The sequence below is a fragment of the Tenrec ecaudatus genome, chromosome 6 (genome assembly GCF_050624435.1).
Source record: "Tenrec ecaudatus isolate mTenEca1 chromosome 6, mTenEca1.hap1, whole genome shotgun sequence".
NCBI lineage: Eukaryota > Metazoa > Chordata > Mammalia > Afrosoricida > Tenrecidae > Tenrec > Tenrec ecaudatus.
Window position 1 is genome coordinate 131,622,797 of NC_134535.1, and position 19,849 is coordinate 131,642,645.

Sequence of the window (19,849 nt, forward strand, 5' to 3'; positions counted from 1 at the left end):
TTGGACACCCTCCACCTCTAGCTTGCTTTTGTTTTACTTTCTGAAGAGTTTTTTTTTTACTTTATTGCCTGGTCTCTCGACTCTGTGTATCTACTGCGATACCACTCACATCCAAGCGTTTCTTCTCGGGCTCTTGACTGTCACGGTGGCCTCACAAGTAGTGCATGCTCGGCCCGTGTGTGACGGGCTTATTCCACTCAGCATAGCGTCCCCCGGTGCTTCCACCTTGCGGGGGGGGGGGTGTTGCCGCTGGGCTGTAATGTTGCGTCGTGCTCCGCTGGTGCACATGCCACGCTTTGTTCACCCCGCTTTCCGCTGGTGGGCATGTGCGTGGCTCCCCTCTTCTTGCTACAGTGCCCAGCGTGGGTGTGCAGCAGTCGCTTCGTGCTGACTTTTATTTCTCTAGAATGTATGTGGAATTAGTGGTCTAGGTGTTGGGTTGCTAACCATAGGGTTGGAAGTTCAAACCCAGCAGCCGCTTCTCAAGAGAAAGAGGCTGCTGTCGGTGCCCCACATGCTTATAGTCTCAGACAGGAGTTCGCCATTCTCAGAATCAACTCAGCGGCAGGGAGTGTGGGTTGGCACAGGATGTCCGGGACATAGGGTTTTTCTGTTTCCAACTCCTTTCAGGACAGGGCCTGCATTTTCCACAACGTTGGCACTGTTTTCCTTACATTTAACTGTAGACAAGCAGCTTGGTCCACTCCGTGGGCCGTTGTTACAGAGGTCTGTCTCGGCTGCTGTTTGCTTTCGTGACGGGGTAACAGATGCCCCTACGTCACATGCGGGCAGAACGGCTGCCCAGGCTCCTCCTGCAGAGAGCTGTCGGCAGCTCTGCCGCCCCATCATCTCGGAAGCTAAGGGAAGGGCGTGTGCAGCGGCTTTTCTGGTGGTGATTCATCGGCATTGTCATTTTGTCACAGGGCCCTTAAGAATCTGATGAAACCAGGGGAATTCATTCAAGGGTAATAACAATTATTATTACTGTTAAGTGATGGCCAAAGAGACGCTTGCACCGCTTGCTCACTTAGGTACTAGGGTAGGCGCCGGCCTCTAAGTGTGTGCTGGGTAGAGTGCTTGCCGAACCTGTAGGAGGAAGGCCCTGCGGTTACATCCGTCCCTGTGGAACACAGCATTGCCCGCAGTGCAGCTACGCGTCAGGAGCCGTGTCTTGAGCCCAGAGCTGATGGCCTTAACACCCTGGGCCATGCTGTTTCCGTACACACACCATTCTACTGCAGTCCTCTTGGTCCTGGGTGAGGGTCAGAGCCCCTCTCTGGGTACCCTGGAACCCCCCCCCCAGGGTGATGAGTGTCTGGAGACTGCCTGGATTGAAGGGTGTTGGCCCCGAGGGGGTGCACGGAGCCTCCCTCTGGACGCAGGGAGAAGCAGCCTTGTGACACTCACTGCCACCTCCTCTCTGTGAGGATACACTGGGGGTTCCTTCAGGCCTCTAGATCCAGAGCTATGTTCCCCAGGGCAATTGATTTCCACTAAAAAAGAAAGTTTATACGCCATGACTGCTGCCACTGATGATATTCTCTCTGAACTTTAGCTGCACAAAAGCTTAGGGTTAAATTTGTGGGCTCCTCCAATACCTTAGCAGGTAGATGGGGTGTCACGCTACGCATTTGTTTGGGGGTTCTAGTTTCCACTTTTTCCCAATGATATTAAGTTACTATCTTTTGTGTAACCCACTAAACCACTTTGTATTACGTTAGGGACAGTGAGCTATACAATTGTGCAAACGGAAGCACTTTCTGGCTTGGGGGTCTAATCTGTATTTATTTATGCCTTCTTCCCATTTTTACTCCCTATTGTATTTCTAAAACTCACTGCCATCCAGTCAATTCTGATTCTTCAAAACCTTACGTAGCATTTCTGGGGCCGTAAGTCTTCCCAGCCTCATCTTCCTCTGTGCACTGGCCGGGGTGTCTGAACAGCCAGCCTCACAGGCTGTTGCTGTGTTTATTGCTCACTGGACAATGCCACCCGGGCTCCATCGGCATCGTGGGTTGTGAGTTTGGCGATTCAAATGCACTAGCCACTCCTCTGGAACACGAGGAGGCTTTCTGCTCCTCGGGGCTTTGTGCTCTGTGGTCCTGCAGGGTGTCAGTCTGGGTCCATTACAGAAACAACCCACAGAAACTCAGGGAGAGAGTTTTATATAAAGGGTAAGTGCGCATCAAGAAAACATCCCTACCCAGTGACGCTCAAGCCCACAGTCCAACATTAACTCGTGTCTAACACCAATCCACAAAGTCCTACTCCATCTCACTAAACAGACGCAATGATGCCGACTGCAGGAGGAAAGCTGAGTCAGTGAAAGGGTAATCATCTCAGGATTGGCGGGGCTCTCTACATGGCTGCTCCAGCACCCAGGGCTGTATCGGGGTAGGTCCATGGGGCTTCTCCTTGGAGATGTCTTGCAGGAAGTGAGCCCTGCCAGCTGTGTTAGTCTGGGGACTTTAAAGAAATAAATCCACAGAAACTCATGTATTAAAGAGAGTTTTATATAAAGGGTAAGAAAACATCAAGAAAACATCCTGCCCAAGCCCACAGTCCAACATTAACCCATGTGTCCAACACCAATCCACAAAGTCCTCCTCCATGTCACATAACACACGCAATGATGCCGAATATATAAGCATCTCAGCACCGGCAGGGGTCTCCACACGGCTGCTCCGGCACTCAGGGCTGCATCAGGGTAGGTCCATGTGGCTTCTCGCAGGGATGTCTTGCAGGAAGTGAGCCTTGCCAGCTGAAGCAGGGAACTGGCTAAGGCAGCTGCACCAAAGTCCGGCCATCACAAGGCAAGAGACCCGAGAACTCGGAAGGCAAGGCTCACCGAGCCATTTATCCCTCTGCCTTATGTTGTGACAATTAACCCCACATTTGTTTATTAGCCAGGTTGGCACAATAAGCTTACCTCACCAGGGGTGTCAAACTGGTGCCCGAGGTAATTTTTTGTGGCCTGCAAGGCTCTGAAATAAAATGAAAATAGAAAAAATTGTTATGACTTAAATAGTACTTAGGGGAGATGGAGGCAATATCATGCACACAATTCCCTCATTAACCTCTGAACTACTGAGGACGAGTGTGCACGTGGCCCAGGGCCTTCCTTCCCTGGGGGCCCGTGGACATGGATAAATGTGCTGACTCGGTTCCAGCGACGTTTGGAAGCGAGGTGTCTGCCACTCTCAGTGTCACGTCATGCAAACAGATCCCAAGAGTGAGAAGGTTAAAAAGAGCGCTCTGGGTGTGCTGTGAGGAATCAGACCTCGCGGCAGCGCTGGTGAACGTGTTAGAGGGAAGCCGTGACGATTGTGCATCGTGTTTGTCAGCTGTCCAACATTTCGTGTGTTTTATTAGTTACTTTGTTATATTTTCCCGTCACAACATAAGAGGTAAGTGAAAACCAGTAGGAGGAGAGCACTGACAAGTTTCGGGTAAAAATAATAATTTTAGTTTTATAAATACAATAAATGTTTGAATAAAAGCAATTATATAGTGTTTTAATTATCCTATCCATATTCCTGAATCCTCACTTCAAAAATATAAATTTAACAAAATGTGTAAATGTGATGTGGCCCGCGTGAATCTTGCCTGGTGCACCAAATGGCCCGCGTTTTAATGGAGTCTTACACCCCCCTGGCATAGACAATGGCCATGGGTCTGGTTTGGATTTGGTTCTGTTGCTAATAATCTCCTCTCGAAGGCAGGTCTTTGAGCACCCTCTAGTGTGTAAGCCAGGCCTTCTGTGAAGATTCTGTTACAGTGGGGAAAGCTCTTTGGGAGCCTGTGTTTTAGCCTCCATTTCTGGAAAGAGTTTTTCTCTCGACAGGGGAAATCGTTAAGCCTGATTTGTGGGGCTCTCTCCTGGCTCCGTGACTTTGAGCAGAAGAAACGTCAAGAAGAGGCCCGGCTCCTTGAAAGTGGAGCCCTCACTGTAAATGATGGGAAGGCCCAGCCGCCATCTCTCTCTGCCTCCTGCCAAGAGACCCCAGAGACCCGTGGGCCTGCCGGAGAGCCCGACTGGGTCACTCAGTTTGTGCAGAGGAAGGAGGAAAGGGCCCTGGTGGACCGGCTCAAGGTGAGTTCTGGGGTCACCAGGAGTGGGCGTGGAGGTGACTTGGAGGCGTGGACACCGGTGCAGATGCCACTAAACTAATCTTAGTGGCTTCAGTATGAAGGGAGGGTCTCTAAATACATCACTGGGGCCAGTTCTTTCAGCACTTCTACTTTTTTTTTCATTTTGTTAGGAAGCTTTTGTTAACGTAATTTCTCTTAATATACTTGGAGGTGCAGTTTCTGAGCAAAAATGAAAACTGTTTCTAGGAGGGGAAGAAAGAAGTGGGTCTGAAATGATCATTAGTTGAGCTGGGTTCTGAAATTCTGGTGCCCTGAGTTCTTCTCCAACTCAGCAGCAGCCTGGCTAACCCTTGACTGTGCAGTGGCGACTGCTGCCCGCTGGCTGTCTTTTTTGTGCTGGATGTTTACACAAGCCTTCTCTAGACCAGGGCCTGGCAGCTCCCATGCATGCCCAGCCTTGGAAATGAACCAAGCCCAAACTGGCTCAGTCGTTGCACTCAGACACCATTAAGCATTGGATTTGGAAGGCAGACTGTTTCCTGTCTAGACCCTGCAGCCACTGTGGGTGCTTGGCGGGGAGGGGGCTGTCCCCCGGCGGCCTCCCTGTGGGAGTGTTCTTCAGGCGGCTGCATTTTCCAGGAGGAGCAGATCCGGAGGAAGAAGCGGGAGGAGCGCCTCCAGCAGCTCCGCCACAACACGCAGCTCAAGTACGCAGCCAAGCGCGCGGTGAGTGTCCTTCACGAGGGCCAGGCTGGCCCGGCAGCACCACGCCGTCGCTGACTCCGTTCCCATCCTCCACTGTGGGCAGCCTGAGCTGAGGCCCACGTAGAGCGTGAGGCCGATGGGAAGGGGCAGCCGTGTGTCTGTCCCAGCGACTGTCAAGGGTGGGCTCTGGACCTGAGCACCCTTTCTCCTTGCCACCTCCGCTGCCCGTCTAGAGACAAGAAGAAGAAGAAGTGGAGCGGCTGCTCCGCCTCAGCAGGGAGATGCTGGCAGCGGGAGCAGGGGCGGAGCAGCAGGAGCAGCTCGAGTCGGGGGAGGAGGAGCTGGTCCTGGAGGAGTATGAGAGTGATGAAGAGACGCGAACTGCCAGTGGGTAAGACAGTGCCCTCCCCCACACCCGAATAAGAGGCTTGGTCACTTGGAGGGTCTCTAAGGGGACTGGCTGCCCACCTCCTGCCCCACGGGGCTCTACGCTTTCTCCAGCCGGGCCTTCCGCGGGTGTGTCGATGGTGCTGACAATAGCAGCAAGACTCATCGCCATCGAGTTCACTCTGACTCACAGTGACCCAGTAGGGGCACAGGGGACCTGCCTCTGGGGGTTTCCAAGGCTGTCAATCATTCTGGGAGCAGACTGCCACCCGCAGCGCAGCTGGTGGGTGCTGAATGCAGCACCCGGGCCTCCTCGGGGAGAGCTGACTCTGCAGGGAGGGCCCTGCCGACACGCTCACGACCGTGGGCTTGGTGTTCTCATGGCAGCTCAGGGGGTGGCCGTCCCTGCAGCGAGGCAGAACAGCTTGGTCAAGAGCACTGAGCCAGGACGTCGGGGAGCTGGGACTTGAACCCAGCTTCTCTGGCTCTGGGTTGCGTGCTGCTTATTTACCCCCAGGCGACACTGTCAAGTCTGTGACCTATACCACTGAGGTACCCTCCCAGTCAGACCAATCCCACTGCCATCAAGTTCTCCCTAGTCACAGTGACCGTGTGTTACGTGGAGCTGCCCCATGGGGTTTTCTTGGCTGTCTTCATCCTTGAAGGAGCTGGCAGGCCTTTTTTCTGGTCCCCGTGGGGTGGTGTGACTGACCAACCTCAGTCATTCCCCAGGAGCAACCCATGTGCACCACCGGGCACTTCTGGGTTCCCCAGGTGTCCTTACTCAAGCATTCCTTTTTGGAAATTATAATTTGGCATTATAATGTGGTCCCGGTGCGCAGGTGTCTGCGCTCTGAGCTGTGACCTCCCAGGGGCCTAGAGAACATTGGAGGTGACAGTGGGACCATTTCTGGAGCACACTGCCCTTCCAGAGCCACCGTCACTTGGACGATCATTTATCAGACACCTCGGAGGCTCTGCTGCAGTGCCGGTCTGCTCCCGTTACCATGACTGCAGAGAGGAGTAAGACAGCCATGGGCCTGCTTACACTTGGTCGCAGGAGCTGACCAAAAGAAACAGGGTCACTTCTGTGAAATGGATGCCTTCACCTGGATGGTCAGATGGGGTAAAGTGGACTGGCATGGGGCTGTCGCCATGTAGGGAAAAGCCTTTGTACGGAGACCTCCACAACCAGGAAGCGCCGGGGCAGGACAGACATGTGCTCGTTGGAGGGCCCTGCTGTGGCTGGGGGCTGTTGTCAATGAAGCGGGCATTCATTCCAGGGTCAGGCGCCGGGTGCCACGGCAGTATGTCCTGGCGAGTTCCCGGCAGCCTGCTCCTGGGGGTGATGTCTGTGTTGATTGGGCGTTGGCTGGGGGAGGGGCAGAGTGCTCTAGCAAGAACAGCAGAGGTGATCCAGGTCTGGCTGCTAAGTGGGGAGGACGGCCTCAACTACCGAGATGGACAGTGTCCAGCTCTGACCAGGCTCCTCGTGCGGAATGTGGGTCGGGGAATGCCTTGCTCCTTTTACCTTCCCGGCCATGCCCCTTGCCCTTCAGGCCTGAGCAGCAGTGGGGTGCAGGGTGTGCTGAGCAAGTGAGCCCCCGCTGCTCAGGCTGAACCTTGCTGCTGCCTGTGTCTCTTCCGGGTTCAGGGATCAGGCCAGAGCTCCGTGGGCTTCTGAGCAGAGGGTCGTCTCGGGACTTGTCAGTAAATGTTTTCTTGCTTACACTGGCGTGTAAGCAAGTAGTTGTGTTTGTGTTTGTGTGTCCCCCTCAGGGTAGATGAAGACGAGGATGACCTTGAGGAAGAACATGTCACCAAGGTAAGAAGCAGCATCCTTGGAGGCTTGCCTGTGATGGGTCCCCATCCAGGGCTCTCCGCTGTGGGGCAACCTGTGGGATTTCTGTGTTCCTCTGTGCCCTCTGCCAGGGAGGCGTCTAGCCCCCCCCCCCCCCAACCCTGGGCCCCGTCTGTTTGGTGGGCTGGGCACCCTTGGAGATGTCTCCTGGGAGGGTGACGGGGAGCAGCCATTCTGGGTCTGAGCCTCAACGGCTCGCATTGCGGTGGGGAGGAGGTGGGGGTGCCAGACAAAGCCGGGACGCTCTGTCCCTTGAGCCTCTGCCGTGCTGCCTGCCTTTCTCGTCCATAGTTTTGTCCGTGTGGGGTTCTGGAAGGCGTGGATGCTTCTGGCAAATTAATGTTTCGTTCATTACATTTTTTTCTTATTCTCAGTTGAAAGTGGAGATTCCCTCCCCTCCCTGCTGTCTGTTTTCTCTTAGCTGTAGAAAGAGCACGTGTTCAGTCTGGCCACTTCCTGCTTCACTGCTGCCCATCCCTGACACCCTCGGGACACACACACCCCAACCCAGACTGAGTTGACCTGACTCACGGTGACCCCTTGGACAGAGCAGAGCTGCCCCTCAGCTTTCATGACGCGAGAGCCCCAACTTCCTCTTGAGCAATGACTGGGAGTTCGGACTTCTGGTCTTGCTCAACATCTAAACCACGACCCCACCAGGGCTCCTGCTGCTGCCTGTAGACCCTCCTCCCCCCCAAGTGTGAGGCATACGAGCCACCACGCACCTTGCTCAGATCGCCTTGCCCTGGGAAGCAGTTGGATTCTAGCGACTGTGAGACTATTGGAGTTCCCCTCGGTGCTAGAGCTGAGGAGGAGTTGAAGAACCTCGGGACCCCCTCATAGATGAGGCTTGCTTGGCTCCAGTCCCCTGGCTGCTTAAGGGTTGGCCTGCCTTGATGTGTAGAGACTGTTTTGGAAAGTCTTCTTCTCTGAAATCTCCTCTCCTCCTCTGACCAGATTTATTACTGCAGCCGGACACACTCCCAGCTGGCCCAGTTTGTGCACGAGGTGCAGAAGAGCCCTTTTGGCAAGGACACTCGGCTTGTCTCACTGGGCTCTCGGCAGGTATACACAAGCAGGGGGTCCGGCCCGCAGAGCAGCAGGAGGGAAGGAAGATGGGGGCGCGGGGACAGCCAGCCCTACCTCTCTGACTGGTTGTCCGGCGCCCATCTCGTCTCGCAGAACCTCTGCGTGAACAAGGACGTGAACCGCCTGGGCTCGGTGCAGCTCATCAATGACCGCTGCGTGGAGATGCAGAGAAGCAAGCACGGTAGCCAGAGGAGCACCTCGGCGCCGGGGGCCAGGACAGTGCTGGGGGAGAGTGGGCGGGCTGGGCTAGCCAAAGCCCATCCTGTTGAGGTTGGACCAGCAGCCTGGGAAAGAAAAACAGCATCTTACATAGAAACACTGGCAGCACTGACCCCAGGTGCCTTTTGGGAAAAGGCCATCTTGCTTTTCTGGGTCAGTGCAGCCCCAACCCCCGACAGCAGTGGTTTTCTAGGTTGTATGGGATGCAGGGCGTTCTGGTGGTGCACTGGTCACCAATCGGTCAGCAGTTTGGAACTACCAGCCACAGCAAGGGAACGAGACGGGGCTCTAGTCCTGTAAAGAGTTGTAGAAACTCGCAGGGGCAGTTCTACCTGGTCCTACAGGACATTGACTCCGGGGCAGTGAGTTTGTAGAACACACAGTCAGAGACCACAGCAAGCAGCATTTCATCATCCGGCCTGAGGCCACTGGGAAAGCCCAGCCCCGCTGACGTGCTCGGGTCTCTCGGTCTTTGCCCCCCGGTGCCAGCCCCGTCCTCAGAGAAGAGGAGCAAAGCGGAGGCTGAGAAGCCGAAGCGGAGGCGGCAGGAGGGCGGGACTGCCTGCCCCTTCTACAACCACGAGCAGATGCAGCTTCTGCGGGACGAGGTCCTCCTGGAGGTGAAGGACATTGAGCAGCTGGTGGCCCTGGGCAAGGAGGCACGGGCCTGTCCCTACTACGGTAGTCGACTGGCCATCCCGGCGGCCCAGGTGAGGGCCCTGGAACACTGGGGCTGGCTCTTGGCTATAACAGTGGTGGGGGTCTGAGGGAGCCTCTCACCTGTCAGGGTGCAGAGCCTCTCCTCTCCTGGCCCGAGGGCTCAGAGGAGGCCACAGATCCCTTGGTGGCTCCGGGCTTCAGGGCCGAGGGCCTCCCTGGAGCCCAGCCGACTGTAGTGTGCACTGCTGGTACCCACAGGGAGCTCCAGAACATAGAGGTCTTGTCACCCTGCTGCTCAGAGCTGTGGTCCCAGCGTGCATGGGCCTCTCCTGTGGCACAGGCTGGCAGTGTTGTCTTTGTACCAGTGACACTGAGAAAGGGCCCATTGGAGAGACCCCTGCAGAATGGCTGTGTGGCTTGGTGAGGTGCCTGGACTTTTTGGAGCCTCCTGAATGAGTCCTTTGGGTGATGTGGCAGGTGCGCACGAGTGAGGAAGTTGGGGTGCTCAAGAAGGGCTGCCACAGGTGCTGGAGATTCTGCTGATAGGGAAGCCCATCTGTGTGTGCCCTGAACGAGGTGGCTGCTCGGAGAAGAGTACTAGAACCTTCCTGTTGCACCGGGCCCACGCCCTTGCTGTGGTCTCTCTCCGCAGTGTGAGTTTAGTGCTGGTGACATGGGTGCACGAGTATCACAAACCGTCCTGGAAGTTCTACGTTCTTTTTAAATAGTGTTTTGTGTTTGGGGTGAAAGTCTACCCTACCCTGCACGTTCCGTGACCTTGACTCTCTAAAGCCATGTGCCCAGGGAGGTAGCTAAGGCGGGCATTGTCCCTAAGGGCTGAGAAGGGGTGTGATTTTCCAGTTTCCTCCCAGCAAGTGAGAAATGGAGCCGGGATGACAGCTGAGGCCTTAGGCTGCCACTCTTTGTAAAAGCATAGCACCCAAAGTTTTACCAAGTGCTTTTTTATTAACACCCTGTTGATAAACTTTAACCCTCACTTGATCTAGTCTCTCGGTTCTGGTGTTTACCAAGCGCATCTTGCAGATGAGGAGACTGGCACAGAGAGGTCAAGTGGCTGGCATACAGTGGCACGCCGCTGAGAATGGCAGCTGGGGCCACAGCCCGGGGTGCCAGAGAGAAAGCCTTGGGCGCCTCAGCTGGGGCTGAGGGATTGGTACTTGGGGGACATACATGAGACTAAGTAGAAATGGTTCCCCCACTCCTCCCCTGCTAGTCCAGTTCAGTCAGAGGCACCCACTGTGACCTGCTCCACCTGTCTGGCGTTCCACTCCAGGGCCTGTTGCCAGGCGCTCCACTCTCCACTGTAGCTTTGTCTCGAATACCCCTCCCGTCATCCCGCCAGGCCACCAAGCCCCGCCTTCTCCCACAGCTGGTGGTGCTGCCCTACCAGATGCTGCTGCATGCGGCCACACGGCGGGTGGCGGGCATCCGGCTGCAGGGCCAGGTGGTCATCATCGACGAGGCTCACAACCTGATCGACACCATCACCACCATCCACAGCTCAGAAGTCAGCGGCTCCCAGGTAGGCCAGCCTCTTCTTACCTGGGCCAGGGCCTGCCACCAGAAAGGCCAAGAGCTTGTGCCTCGACGGACCTGGGCTCCCCCAGAGACGGGCTTGGGAGGATACGCACCGACCTGTAGCGGCCCTGCTGGTGCCTGTTTGACTTTACAGCAAATCTCTGACGGATGGGGACCCAGCACTGGCAAGGTGCCCCGTTTCCTTGCTCATCACATGCTATCTTGAGAGTCCTTCTCGGCTAGGGTGCTACTGGCCCGTTCTGCAGCGCCCGGGCAGCTGAGCTGCAGGAAGCAGGAGCCTGCACGTAGTCCCGCCTGCTGTCGGCACTGTGCTCTCACATTAAGTGAAGGAGGCCGCCCATGGTTTCTAGAAGCCACCATGCATGGAGGAGTCTCACGCACTGGGCGCTGGGTTGGTCTCTAACCTTCATGCTCTGCTGTTTGACCTTGAGAACTCGGGAGTCAGGGTGGCTTCAACCATTTCCCTGGGCCACCTTGGAAATAATTGTAGAGCCAGACTTGACAACTGGCTTCTGACCCTGAAACCCACACGACCCACCACCATCTCTGCTCACCAGTGACCGGGCTTGACCGTCGGAGAGAATTCCATTGTGACCTTGACCCCTTACTCTTCGTGGGACCCAGTAGCAACCAGCAGGGACTGTGTTGCCAGAGGCGGCCGGCATGCCTTCTTGCTGGTCTCCGTGAGCCACAGGCTTCTGCAGAACTGGTTTCCTTTCCTTCCTTCTCGGCCCAAACTCACTGCCATGGCGTCGATCCTGGCTCACAGCCACCCTGGGGACTGGCCCCCGTGCGCCCCAAGACTGTCGCTCTTTACGAGGGCAGAGAGCTGCCTCCTGCTCCTGCTGAGCAGCTAGTGGGTTTGAACTGCTGCCCTTGAGGTCAGCAGCTTGACTTGTAGCCCACTATACCGCCCAGGCTCCTCCCACCACCCTTGGGACTTTTATAACAGAGCTCCGAGTTCCCGCCTCAGTTGCCCGTGTGCCCTGGGCTGGCCTTTCTAGGTGCAACCGCAGGGTCACTGGCTCACAGCCAGGGCCGCCGTGTCACCCGTCTGTTCTCTTCCAGCTCTGCCAGGCCCATGCCCAGCTGCGCCAGTACACGGAACGATACGGGTGAGACGCCTGCTGAGCACCAGGGCCCTCGGGCTCAGCTCCTCAGAGGGGAAGGCTGGGCTCCCCCAGGCTGGGGCTGAGTGGACCAGCGTGCTGTCGCTCTCCGCAGTGTACCCCAGTGCCCACCCTCAAAAGCTGAGGCTGCTTAGGACAGAACTGCTGGGTCTGCAGGCCGTGGGTCGCGGCCAGCCTTTTGCAGCTTGAAGGCTTCATCCAGAAAGGGCTCAGCTTCGGGCAGTCGGAGGGGCAGTTGCTGCAGGAGTCAACACCTAATGCCCATTGGTTTCTCCCCAGGAAGCGCTTGAAGGCCAAGAACCTGATGTACATCAAACAGATCCTGTATTTGTTGGAGAAGTTTGTGGCTGTGCTGGGAGGTAAGAGTGCCCTACCCCTGGCCTGCTCCCTGAGCACCAGCAGGACCCTGGCGTGGAGGTGGGCGCTGGAGGGTGGTTGGGGCCACACACAGACGATGAGGGCCTTCTCGCCCCTTGAGGCTCAGTTGAGTTGCTGGATGTTAGACGGTCAGGCTTGTGGGGCTCTCAGAACCTCCGCCCCTCTCAGCGGGTCCTTGGTGCTGAAAATGACAAAACAGAAACCCAGGTTTCTATCTAAATACGCTTCTTTGGGTGGGCATGTCGGGGTGAGGGGATGGGGCAGAGACCATCCTGGAAGATCATCCTGATAGGTGGAAATACTCTTTTTTTTAAGGAGACATTAAGCAGAACCCCAATACCCAGAGCCTCTCGAAGACAGGTAAGAGGGTCCCTCTGTGCAGACCAGGGAGAACCTAAGCCAGTGAGCGGTTCTCAACCTGTGGGTCGCAACCCCTTTGGGGGTCGACTGACCCTTTCACAGGGGTCACCGGGTTCATAACAGTAGTAACATTACAGTTACGAAGTAGCAACGAAAGTAATTTTAATGTTGGGGGCTCACCCAACACAACATGAGGAATGGTACTAAAGGGTCGTGGCATTAGAAAGTTGAGAACCACTGACCTAAGCCCTCCCAGCCTGACCCTGGGACCTGGAAGCCGGGGCCTGGGCCTTTGGATCCCAAGGCGCCCTCCATGTGTGTCTGTCTCCAGGAACAGAGCTGCAGACCATCAACGACTTCCTCTTTCAGAGCCAGATTGACAACATCAACCTGTTCAAGGTAGAGGCCGTCTCATCTTCCTCTCCCCGAGGCCCCCTGTAGGGAGGGCACATAGCCGGTGCACTGGCTGAGCGCTTTCACAGAGCAGGGTGTCTGGAAAGAGCAAGCAGGCTTCAGCCTCTGTGAAGGGCCAAGGCACCACAGGAGTGGCGAGACATAGAGCCTCTCCTCAGACGCTTTGGGCACGCATCAGTCCTCTGCCTTCCCTCACCATCTTCCCCTGGGCTGCGACCAGGCAGGAGGGCTGTATTGGGAGGGTGACAGGGCCAGGCTGGAGAGATCATGGCTGGGCTTACCTCGGGACCACTGCCTCCCACTTCAGCTGAAGCCTCAGACCTTGTTTCCCCCGACCCTGCTGGCCATAGCCACTCTTACTGCCAGCACCCGGGTGGGGACAACACCGGATCGCCGGCTTGCTCCTGGGGCCAGTTGCCAGAGATGGTGGGCGGTCTGACATGCCTCTGCTCTCCATCCTCCTCCAGTCTCACTGCCCGTCCTGCCCACGGCCCTCACCGTCTGTGTCAGGCAGTGGCCGCACAGAACTCAGACAGTACCCGCACAGAACTCAGACAGTACCCGCGATCATGGGGCGTATAAGGGTAATTAACGGGTGGGGCTGCTCACTGCAGGGTCAGCAGTTCAAAACGAGGCTCTTGGCTCCCGTAAAGAGTTACAGCCTCAGAAAACCACAGGGCTTTCCTATAGGCTCTCTGTGAGTCAGACCACACTTGATGGCAGTGAGTTTGGCTTTTGGTTTAGTTCAGTCAGGATAGTTTCTACTCTTCTGTGCCCTCAGACAGCCCCCTGCCGGCCCTCAGACTCTTGGCCTCTGCTCTGCGAGGGCTACCATTAAATGTCCAAAGAGCACCCACTCCTCTGGAGTTCAACCCCAAAGCACTTGGCTCCAGCTCCCTGAGTCAGCAAACCCAGCACCTCCAAGTAAGTGCCCAGAGGCACCTGACTCCACAAGCCAGCCTCCCGCCCCAAAGCACCCATGTTATGTGCTCCCGGGGCTGGGAAGCCCACCACAGTGTCTCAGGGCCTGGCCCTGGATCTGCTGTTGCTGCTCCTCTGGGCTCAAGCAGGCTCAGTGTGCAGGGATCTCAGGGTCCAGATGACGCCCTCGCTCCAGCTTCCTCCCGTGCTGGTAGTGAGTCTCTGACGTGGCTGCGTTTATACCCAGCAGGAGACCCTCACGGCAGATAGCGCTGTTAACAGGCCCTCACGGCTGAGTCATGCAGGCCTTCCAGGGCCTTCCCCCGAGTCCTTACCATCAGGAGCAGGGTCATTTGGCGGAGTGGCCAAGGCTTTGGCTGGAAGAGCCACATCAAATAACTCATCACACTGTGCTCCCGTCGAGATTCCAAACAAGGGACGCTGCCTGCCCCCCTGACCAAGCACTTGCTGTGTTCCGGGCAGGGTGTCAGCTCAGTCACTCCCAGTAGGGTGCTCAGAGAGGTTACCGCAGGAAAACGAAGTGCACAGGGTCATACCTGGCGGACGGCGGAGCCCACCTCTGGACCCAGCTGGGCCTGCTCCAGAGTCTGGCCTCCCTCTCCCACCCCTCCCTGACATGCTCCTCTTGGTCTTTGTCACTGCCACTAAGCCTATCAGCCAGGCTGGAAACATGCTGTCTGTGTTCCCTTCTCCCCCTTGGTCACAGGCAGCCACCTCACCCTCTGAGAGAACTCTCTGGGCTTGTCCTGCCCTTTGGAGCTCCATAGCCTTTGCACCACCACCACCCCATCTGCTTGCCCCATCTCACTCTGCCCCCTTCTAGTGTATTCTACAAACCCCCCTCGAGAGAATCTTACATTGGAGGATGACACTTCAGAAATCCTGGAGGGCTTCAAACTCCTCACCTTAGCCCAGGCTAAGAGCAGGCTCTGCACCTGCATGGCTGACACCTCCCCAAGGAAGCCCAGGCTTGACCCCACCCATGCCTTTGGTCGTGGGGCTCCCTCTTTGAAACTCCTAGATCTTCAAGCTTGGATGCTGTCTGTTGCCCCAGAGGGAGGGTGGCAGAGGGGACGTGGCTGTGCGATGCAGCTGGGTTGGCCAGCCTCTCCTGGGAGGGGGCCCCTGAGAGGAGGTGGAGGCGCTGATTCCAAGGAGGCTGTGGGCAGTGAGCCTGCGGTTGAAGTGTCTGGAGACTGCCTTTTCCTGCCTGCATTTGGCTGACAGGTTGACTAACATTGTCTTGTGTCTGCCGCGGGGCTGTGCAGGTGCAGCGCTACTGTGACAAGAGCAGGGTCAGCAGGAAGGTGAGTTCCCGCCGGGCCTGGCTGCTCCTGCGGAGCTTGACTGTCCCCAACCTTGGGAGCCCAGGGTGGGTGGGAAGGGAGTCCCCACGCCCCCGGCATGGCCTCTCTCCGCCCTCCTGTCACCTGGACCCCTCCTCCCCCAGCTCTTCGGCTTCACGGAGCGACATGGAGTCATCCTGGCCTCCTCCAGGGAGCACCCCAGGCTGACTGGGTTTCAGCGCTTCATGCAGGGCCTGCAGCCCCAGGCCAATGACGGTGAGTGGAAGGGAGGAAGAGGCCCTGGCAGGAATGACCCTGCACGTGGAACACCCAGCCAGAGAGTCCTCCCTCTGCCTCGCGGTTGCTCCTCTAGACCCTGTGCAGGAGGGCGAGGCTAGGGGATCTCAGCCTGCATCCCCACTGATGCACATCGAAGGCTTCCTGGCAGCGCTCACCACAGCCAACCAGGACGGCAGGGTCATCCTGAGCCGCCAAGGTAATCCCCACCCAGCAGTCAGCCACACAGGCAGACAAGCCTAGAGCCAAGGCGGGGCCGGGTGGTGCCAGACTATAGAGGCTTGTGGGCCGTAGCTGTGGCTGTGGGCTCTGGAGGCGGGCGGGCTACCGTTTCCACCGTGCTCGTCTGTAAGCTGTGTGCATTGGGACCCACTTCTTTCCCTCTGAAGCTCAGCGTCTGCGTGGAAACGGAGTGGGTACAACCAGGGACCCCAGCGGTTGGTCCTGGAGGTGACATGGGGTTGAATTGTAAAAGATGAAAGGCCCACGTCTCCTCACAGGCATCTGGAGGTTGTGGCCAAGCGATGACAGTGTGCTGGGCCGGCCACTTCCCCACGGAGCCGTCCTCTCTCTCTCTCTCTCTCTGCCCTCCAGGCACCCTCAGTCAGAGCAGCCTCAAATTCCTGCTTCTGAACCCAGCCGTGCACTTTGCCCAGGTGGTGAAGGAATGCCGGGCAGTGGTCATTGCAGGGGGCACCATGCAGCCGGTGAGGACCTCAGCCACCATCTGGCCCTTCCCAGTCCAGACCCTGAGCCAAAACAGGGTTGGCATGAGCAGGGCACGCAGTGTCCACTAGGTGGCACTGCCGCACTGTCTCCCTGTCTGTGCCATTTAGCCTGCGGGGTGGATGATAGACCACAGGCATGGAGACACCCCCCCTGTATGCCAGCAGCTGGGGATCATACGTCTCCCTGTTATGTCACATTCCCTTCCTGCACCCACCATAGGCCCGTCAATCTTCTCTTTCTTAAATCTAAACGTTTCTCCCCAAAGCGTCACAGTTTCATTGTAGGAAGCAGGCACGAGCAAAAACAGAAGGGCTCCTAATTCCACCACCCACAGATTCCTTGTGTCTGTCGTCATTTTACTTGGACACATACATAGTTTAAAAGCCATACAGAAACTGGCAGCACTGTGTGCTGGTGGTGCAAGTTGCTCTTTCACTCGCAGCAGCACGCTGCAGTTAACCATTACTCCCTGTCAGCGGGCCAGGCTTCCCCGTACTCTACCCTCTGGATAGATTACGCTTCACCAGGCCACGCCTCTCTCGTTAGATGCCAGTTTTAAGTAAAACTGCCCTGAATCAGAAAGCACTCTAGTGGCATAATGGGTACTTGTTGGGCTACAAACTGCACAGTCAGCAATTCAAAACCTGCAGCTGCTCCGGGGGCGAAAGATGGGACTTTCTAGTTATGGTCTCGGAAACTCACTGCGGCAGTTTGTCCTGTCCTGCAGGGTCGCTGTGAGTCGGCATTGACTCAACTAATCAACGGTAGTGAGTTTGGGTTTGGTGGTGAATCAAACCAGCTCCCCACCCCCACCCAGTGATGACTTCCCCAGTCCTAGAGCAGGATTTCCTGGAGGAGATGCTGGCTGCAGTCTAATGGAGTGGTCCCAAGCCTGACTGCCCCCTAGCATCGCCCGTGGGGCCTGCTCCCCCTGTGGCCTCCCCTGGTTTTCCTTTCCTCATCAGAGCGGGGTCTGTATTTGTTCTGTGGGGCACTGATCCATAGGCGCTCTTGCGGCCTGGCTTGTGGGCCCCTCAGCCGTCTCCTGCTCCCTCGCTGGGCAGCTTAGACACTTAGGTAGACACCAGCAACTCCGTGCTGGGGCATTCATGTTGCTCCCCTGGATTGCTGTCTACAGATCTAGGAACTGTGGTTTTAATCATCACACACTCATGTGGCTAAAAATCAGAGAATTGGTTTATGGGTCTTTATTTTGTAGCTCTCCTCTCTTAAATCGAATGTTCTAGTGTCTTTTTGCAGGAGCACAATCACTCATTTGCTGTACCCTCGAGTCTACCACATTTGTAATGTCCTTGAGCCCTGGTGGCATGCTGCGTTGTGTGTTGAACTGCGGCAGTTCAGACCCACCAGCCACACTCCCTGGGGAGACCCGCGGGAGCATCCTGTGCGGTCCCGTCAGGCTGCTTGCTGGCAGTGGGGTGGTTTTGTTGGCTTGTCTTTAACAGTCTTACAAGTGTCAGCATAAAGTGAATGGTAAAACAGCTGCAGTGCGTTGCGCTTACTTTCCGCCCCTAGACTCTGTCCCACTCAGTGCTGAGAAAGTGAAGTCCCTGAGGTTGGCTTTGCTCGGGCTCCTCTGGCTGCTTTGATAGCGAGGGGGGTTCTTTGGTGGGAGCCTGCTGTCCATGGTTGCCTTTTCTCCTTTTTTGGATTCCTGGTTTGGCATCATATTTGACAGCTTTCATTTGTATTACCTTGCTGCCCCCAGAATCCCTTCCCAAGCCCGCCCCTCTCCTGGCCCCTGGGGGGGAGGTGTCAATGTCCACCCACATGCTTTGCAGGTGTCTGACTTCCGGGAGCAGCTGCTGGCCTGTGCTGGGGTTGGCGCTGAGCGGGTGGTGGAGTTTTCCTGTGGTGAGTGCCCCTGGCGGGGGCCCAGCAGAGTCCGGGGGTGGGCCCAGGCTCTGGCACCCGTGTTGTCAGTGTAACCAGACGGTTCTCGGGCCGGAGCCACGGGAACCACACGTGATCCGCTGATCACTGGAGCTCACAAATGAGGAGCCTAGTCTGGGAGATGGCATTGGGGAGAGGCCCTCCATCTTTCAGCCTGCGCTGGGTTTCACCAGGTCACGTGATCCCTCCCGACAACATCCTGCCCATGGTCATCTGCAGCGGGCCCTCCAACCAGCAGCTGGAGTTCACCTACCAGAAAAGGGAGCTGCCGCAGATGGTTTGTGCCAGCCAGGCAGCTTGCCTTGCCCCTGGCCTGTGTCAGGGCCCGGGTGCTTCCTGGGGTGCGGCCGTCAGCACAGGGGCTCTCCTCAGAGTCGGCAGGCATGGGATCACTGTCAATGTTTTTCAGGGGCAGCCACTGCACGGTGGTCTTTAAAGGCCCCAGCATCCCTGTAGGACGCCGTGCGGGCCCAAGCAGCCTGTCTGCTCTAGTTCCCTGCCCTGCAGGGGTGCCGGTCTGGGGGCCCTGGTTTGTCATTGGTGATGTTGGGAAGACATGGAGTGGGGAACAGTGGTTCAGGCACTGGGAGCTGGCTCTCTGCAGGCACTGCCGTGTGTGTCAGGGATGCTGCCAACAGTGCACATGCCCTTGAGGTGTATTCCCTGCCTGGTTCTGCCCGGAGTGTGCTCCAGTGAGGCTGGGTCTTCGCACTTGGTTTTGAGCCCTGCCACAAGGCTTCCTGATGCGAAGCTTCCTGTCCAGGTGGATGAGACGGGCCGAGTCCTCTGTAACCTGTGCAATGTGGTGCCTGGAGGGCTGGTCTGCTTCTTTCCCTCCTATGAGTACCTGCGCCAGGTCCATGCCCGCTGGGAGCAGAACGGCCTGCTGGCCCGCCTGGCTGTGAGGAAAAAGGTGAGCGGGCAGTGGCTCCAAGGCCCTCTCAGTCTCACTGAGTGCCATCAAAATGGGGGCAGGGGCTCCTCCCACTGCTCACCGCCCCGTGTGAGTGGCAGAGCCAGCACCGGGCATCCGGAAGCCTTTCCTGAGCGCTGCGGTGTCCTTACCAGGTGTTTCAGGAGCCCAGGAGAGCAAACCAAGTGGAGCAGGTGCTGACGGACTATTCTAGGTGCATTAAGGTTAGCTCTAGCTCTGAGACCATGGTCCGGAGAACCTGGGAGGTTGGCAGCTAAAAATACTTTTGGCGGATGGCGCCCACGCTCTGGGCGGGTGTCTCTGCAGGCATGTGGCCAGGCTGCAGGCACAGTGACGGGCGCCCTGCTCCTCTCCGTGGTTGGAGGGAAGATGAGCGAAGGCATCAACTTCTCCGACAGTCTGGGCCGGTAAGTGGGCTCCTCTCAACCCCTGAGAATCCTGCGCTGGCTGCATGCTCGGGGCCAGGCAGTATAGAACTGGCCAGTTGGAAGTGGTACAGCACCCACCTTGATGGGGACTCAGTTCATTAGCCTAGGCGGGATCTCCTGGCTAGACACGCCCTTCTGGGTAGCAGGTACGGAGTGGGGTGTGGGAGGCACAGCTGCCGGGGAGGGGGTGGTAGAACCGAGCAATTGAGTCTCAGGGGTGTGCTCTTGGGCTTGGAGAGCCCGTGTACTAACATGGGACCCTCACACTCCCCAGATGTGTGGTTATGGTGGGCATGCCCTATCCCAACATCAAGTCTCCAGAGCTACAAGAGAAGATGGCTTACCTGGATCAGACCCTGGTGAGTCCCTGCAGTGCCCTGAGCCCAGCAGTGCAGCCAGGGGCTCATGGGCCGTATAGCATGGTTGAGGGCACCCCGTGACCTCCTGGTGTTTTGATGACAGCC

At 57.0% G+C, this 19,849-nt stretch overlaps 1 protein-coding gene across 3 annotated transcripts in view; it reads left to right on the plus strand.

Moving 5' to 3' along the window:
* Nucleotides 1–19,849, plus strand: part of DDX11 (DEAD/H-box helicase 11) — a 43,468-nt gene that overhangs the window by 22,205 nt on the left and 1,414 nt on the right. For 2 of the 3 annotated variants that reach the window (XM_075552218.1, XM_075552217.1), the window contains exons 4-25: nt 3,845–4,093; nt 4,732–4,818; nt 5,031–5,188; nt 6,964–7,009; nt 8,003–8,110; nt 8,228–8,315; nt 8,843–9,063; nt 10,404–10,556; nt 11,642–11,688; nt 11,983–12,062; nt 12,397–12,441; nt 12,773–12,840; nt 15,066–15,104; nt 15,248–15,359; nt 15,457–15,579; nt 15,975–16,087; nt 17,912–17,984; nt 18,197–18,300; nt 18,787–18,936; nt 19,092–19,160; nt 19,264–19,364; nt 19,660–19,744. In XM_075552218.1, the coding sequence (XP_075408333.1) occupies nt 3,845–4,093; nt 4,732–4,818; nt 5,031–5,188; nt 6,964–7,009; nt 8,003–8,110; nt 8,228–8,315; nt 8,843–9,063; nt 10,404–10,556; nt 11,642–11,688; nt 11,983–12,062; nt 12,397–12,441; nt 12,773–12,840; nt 15,066–15,104; nt 15,248–15,359; nt 15,457–15,579; nt 15,975–16,087; nt 17,912–17,984; nt 18,197–18,300; nt 18,787–18,936; nt 19,092–19,160; nt 19,264–19,364; nt 19,660–19,744 (2,319 nt within the window). Of the gene's footprint in view, nt 1–3,844; nt 4,094–4,731; nt 4,819–5,030; nt 5,189–6,963; nt 7,010–8,002; nt 8,111–8,227; nt 8,316–8,842; nt 9,064–10,403; nt 10,557–11,641; nt 11,689–11,982; nt 12,063–12,396; nt 12,442–12,772; nt 12,841–15,065; nt 15,105–15,247; nt 15,360–15,456; nt 15,580–15,974; nt 16,088–17,911; nt 17,985–18,196; nt 18,301–18,786; nt 18,937–19,091; nt 19,161–19,263; nt 19,365–19,659; nt 19,749–19,849 lie in introns of all 3 variants that reach the window. The other variant, XM_075552219.1, reaches the window with a different exon arrangement.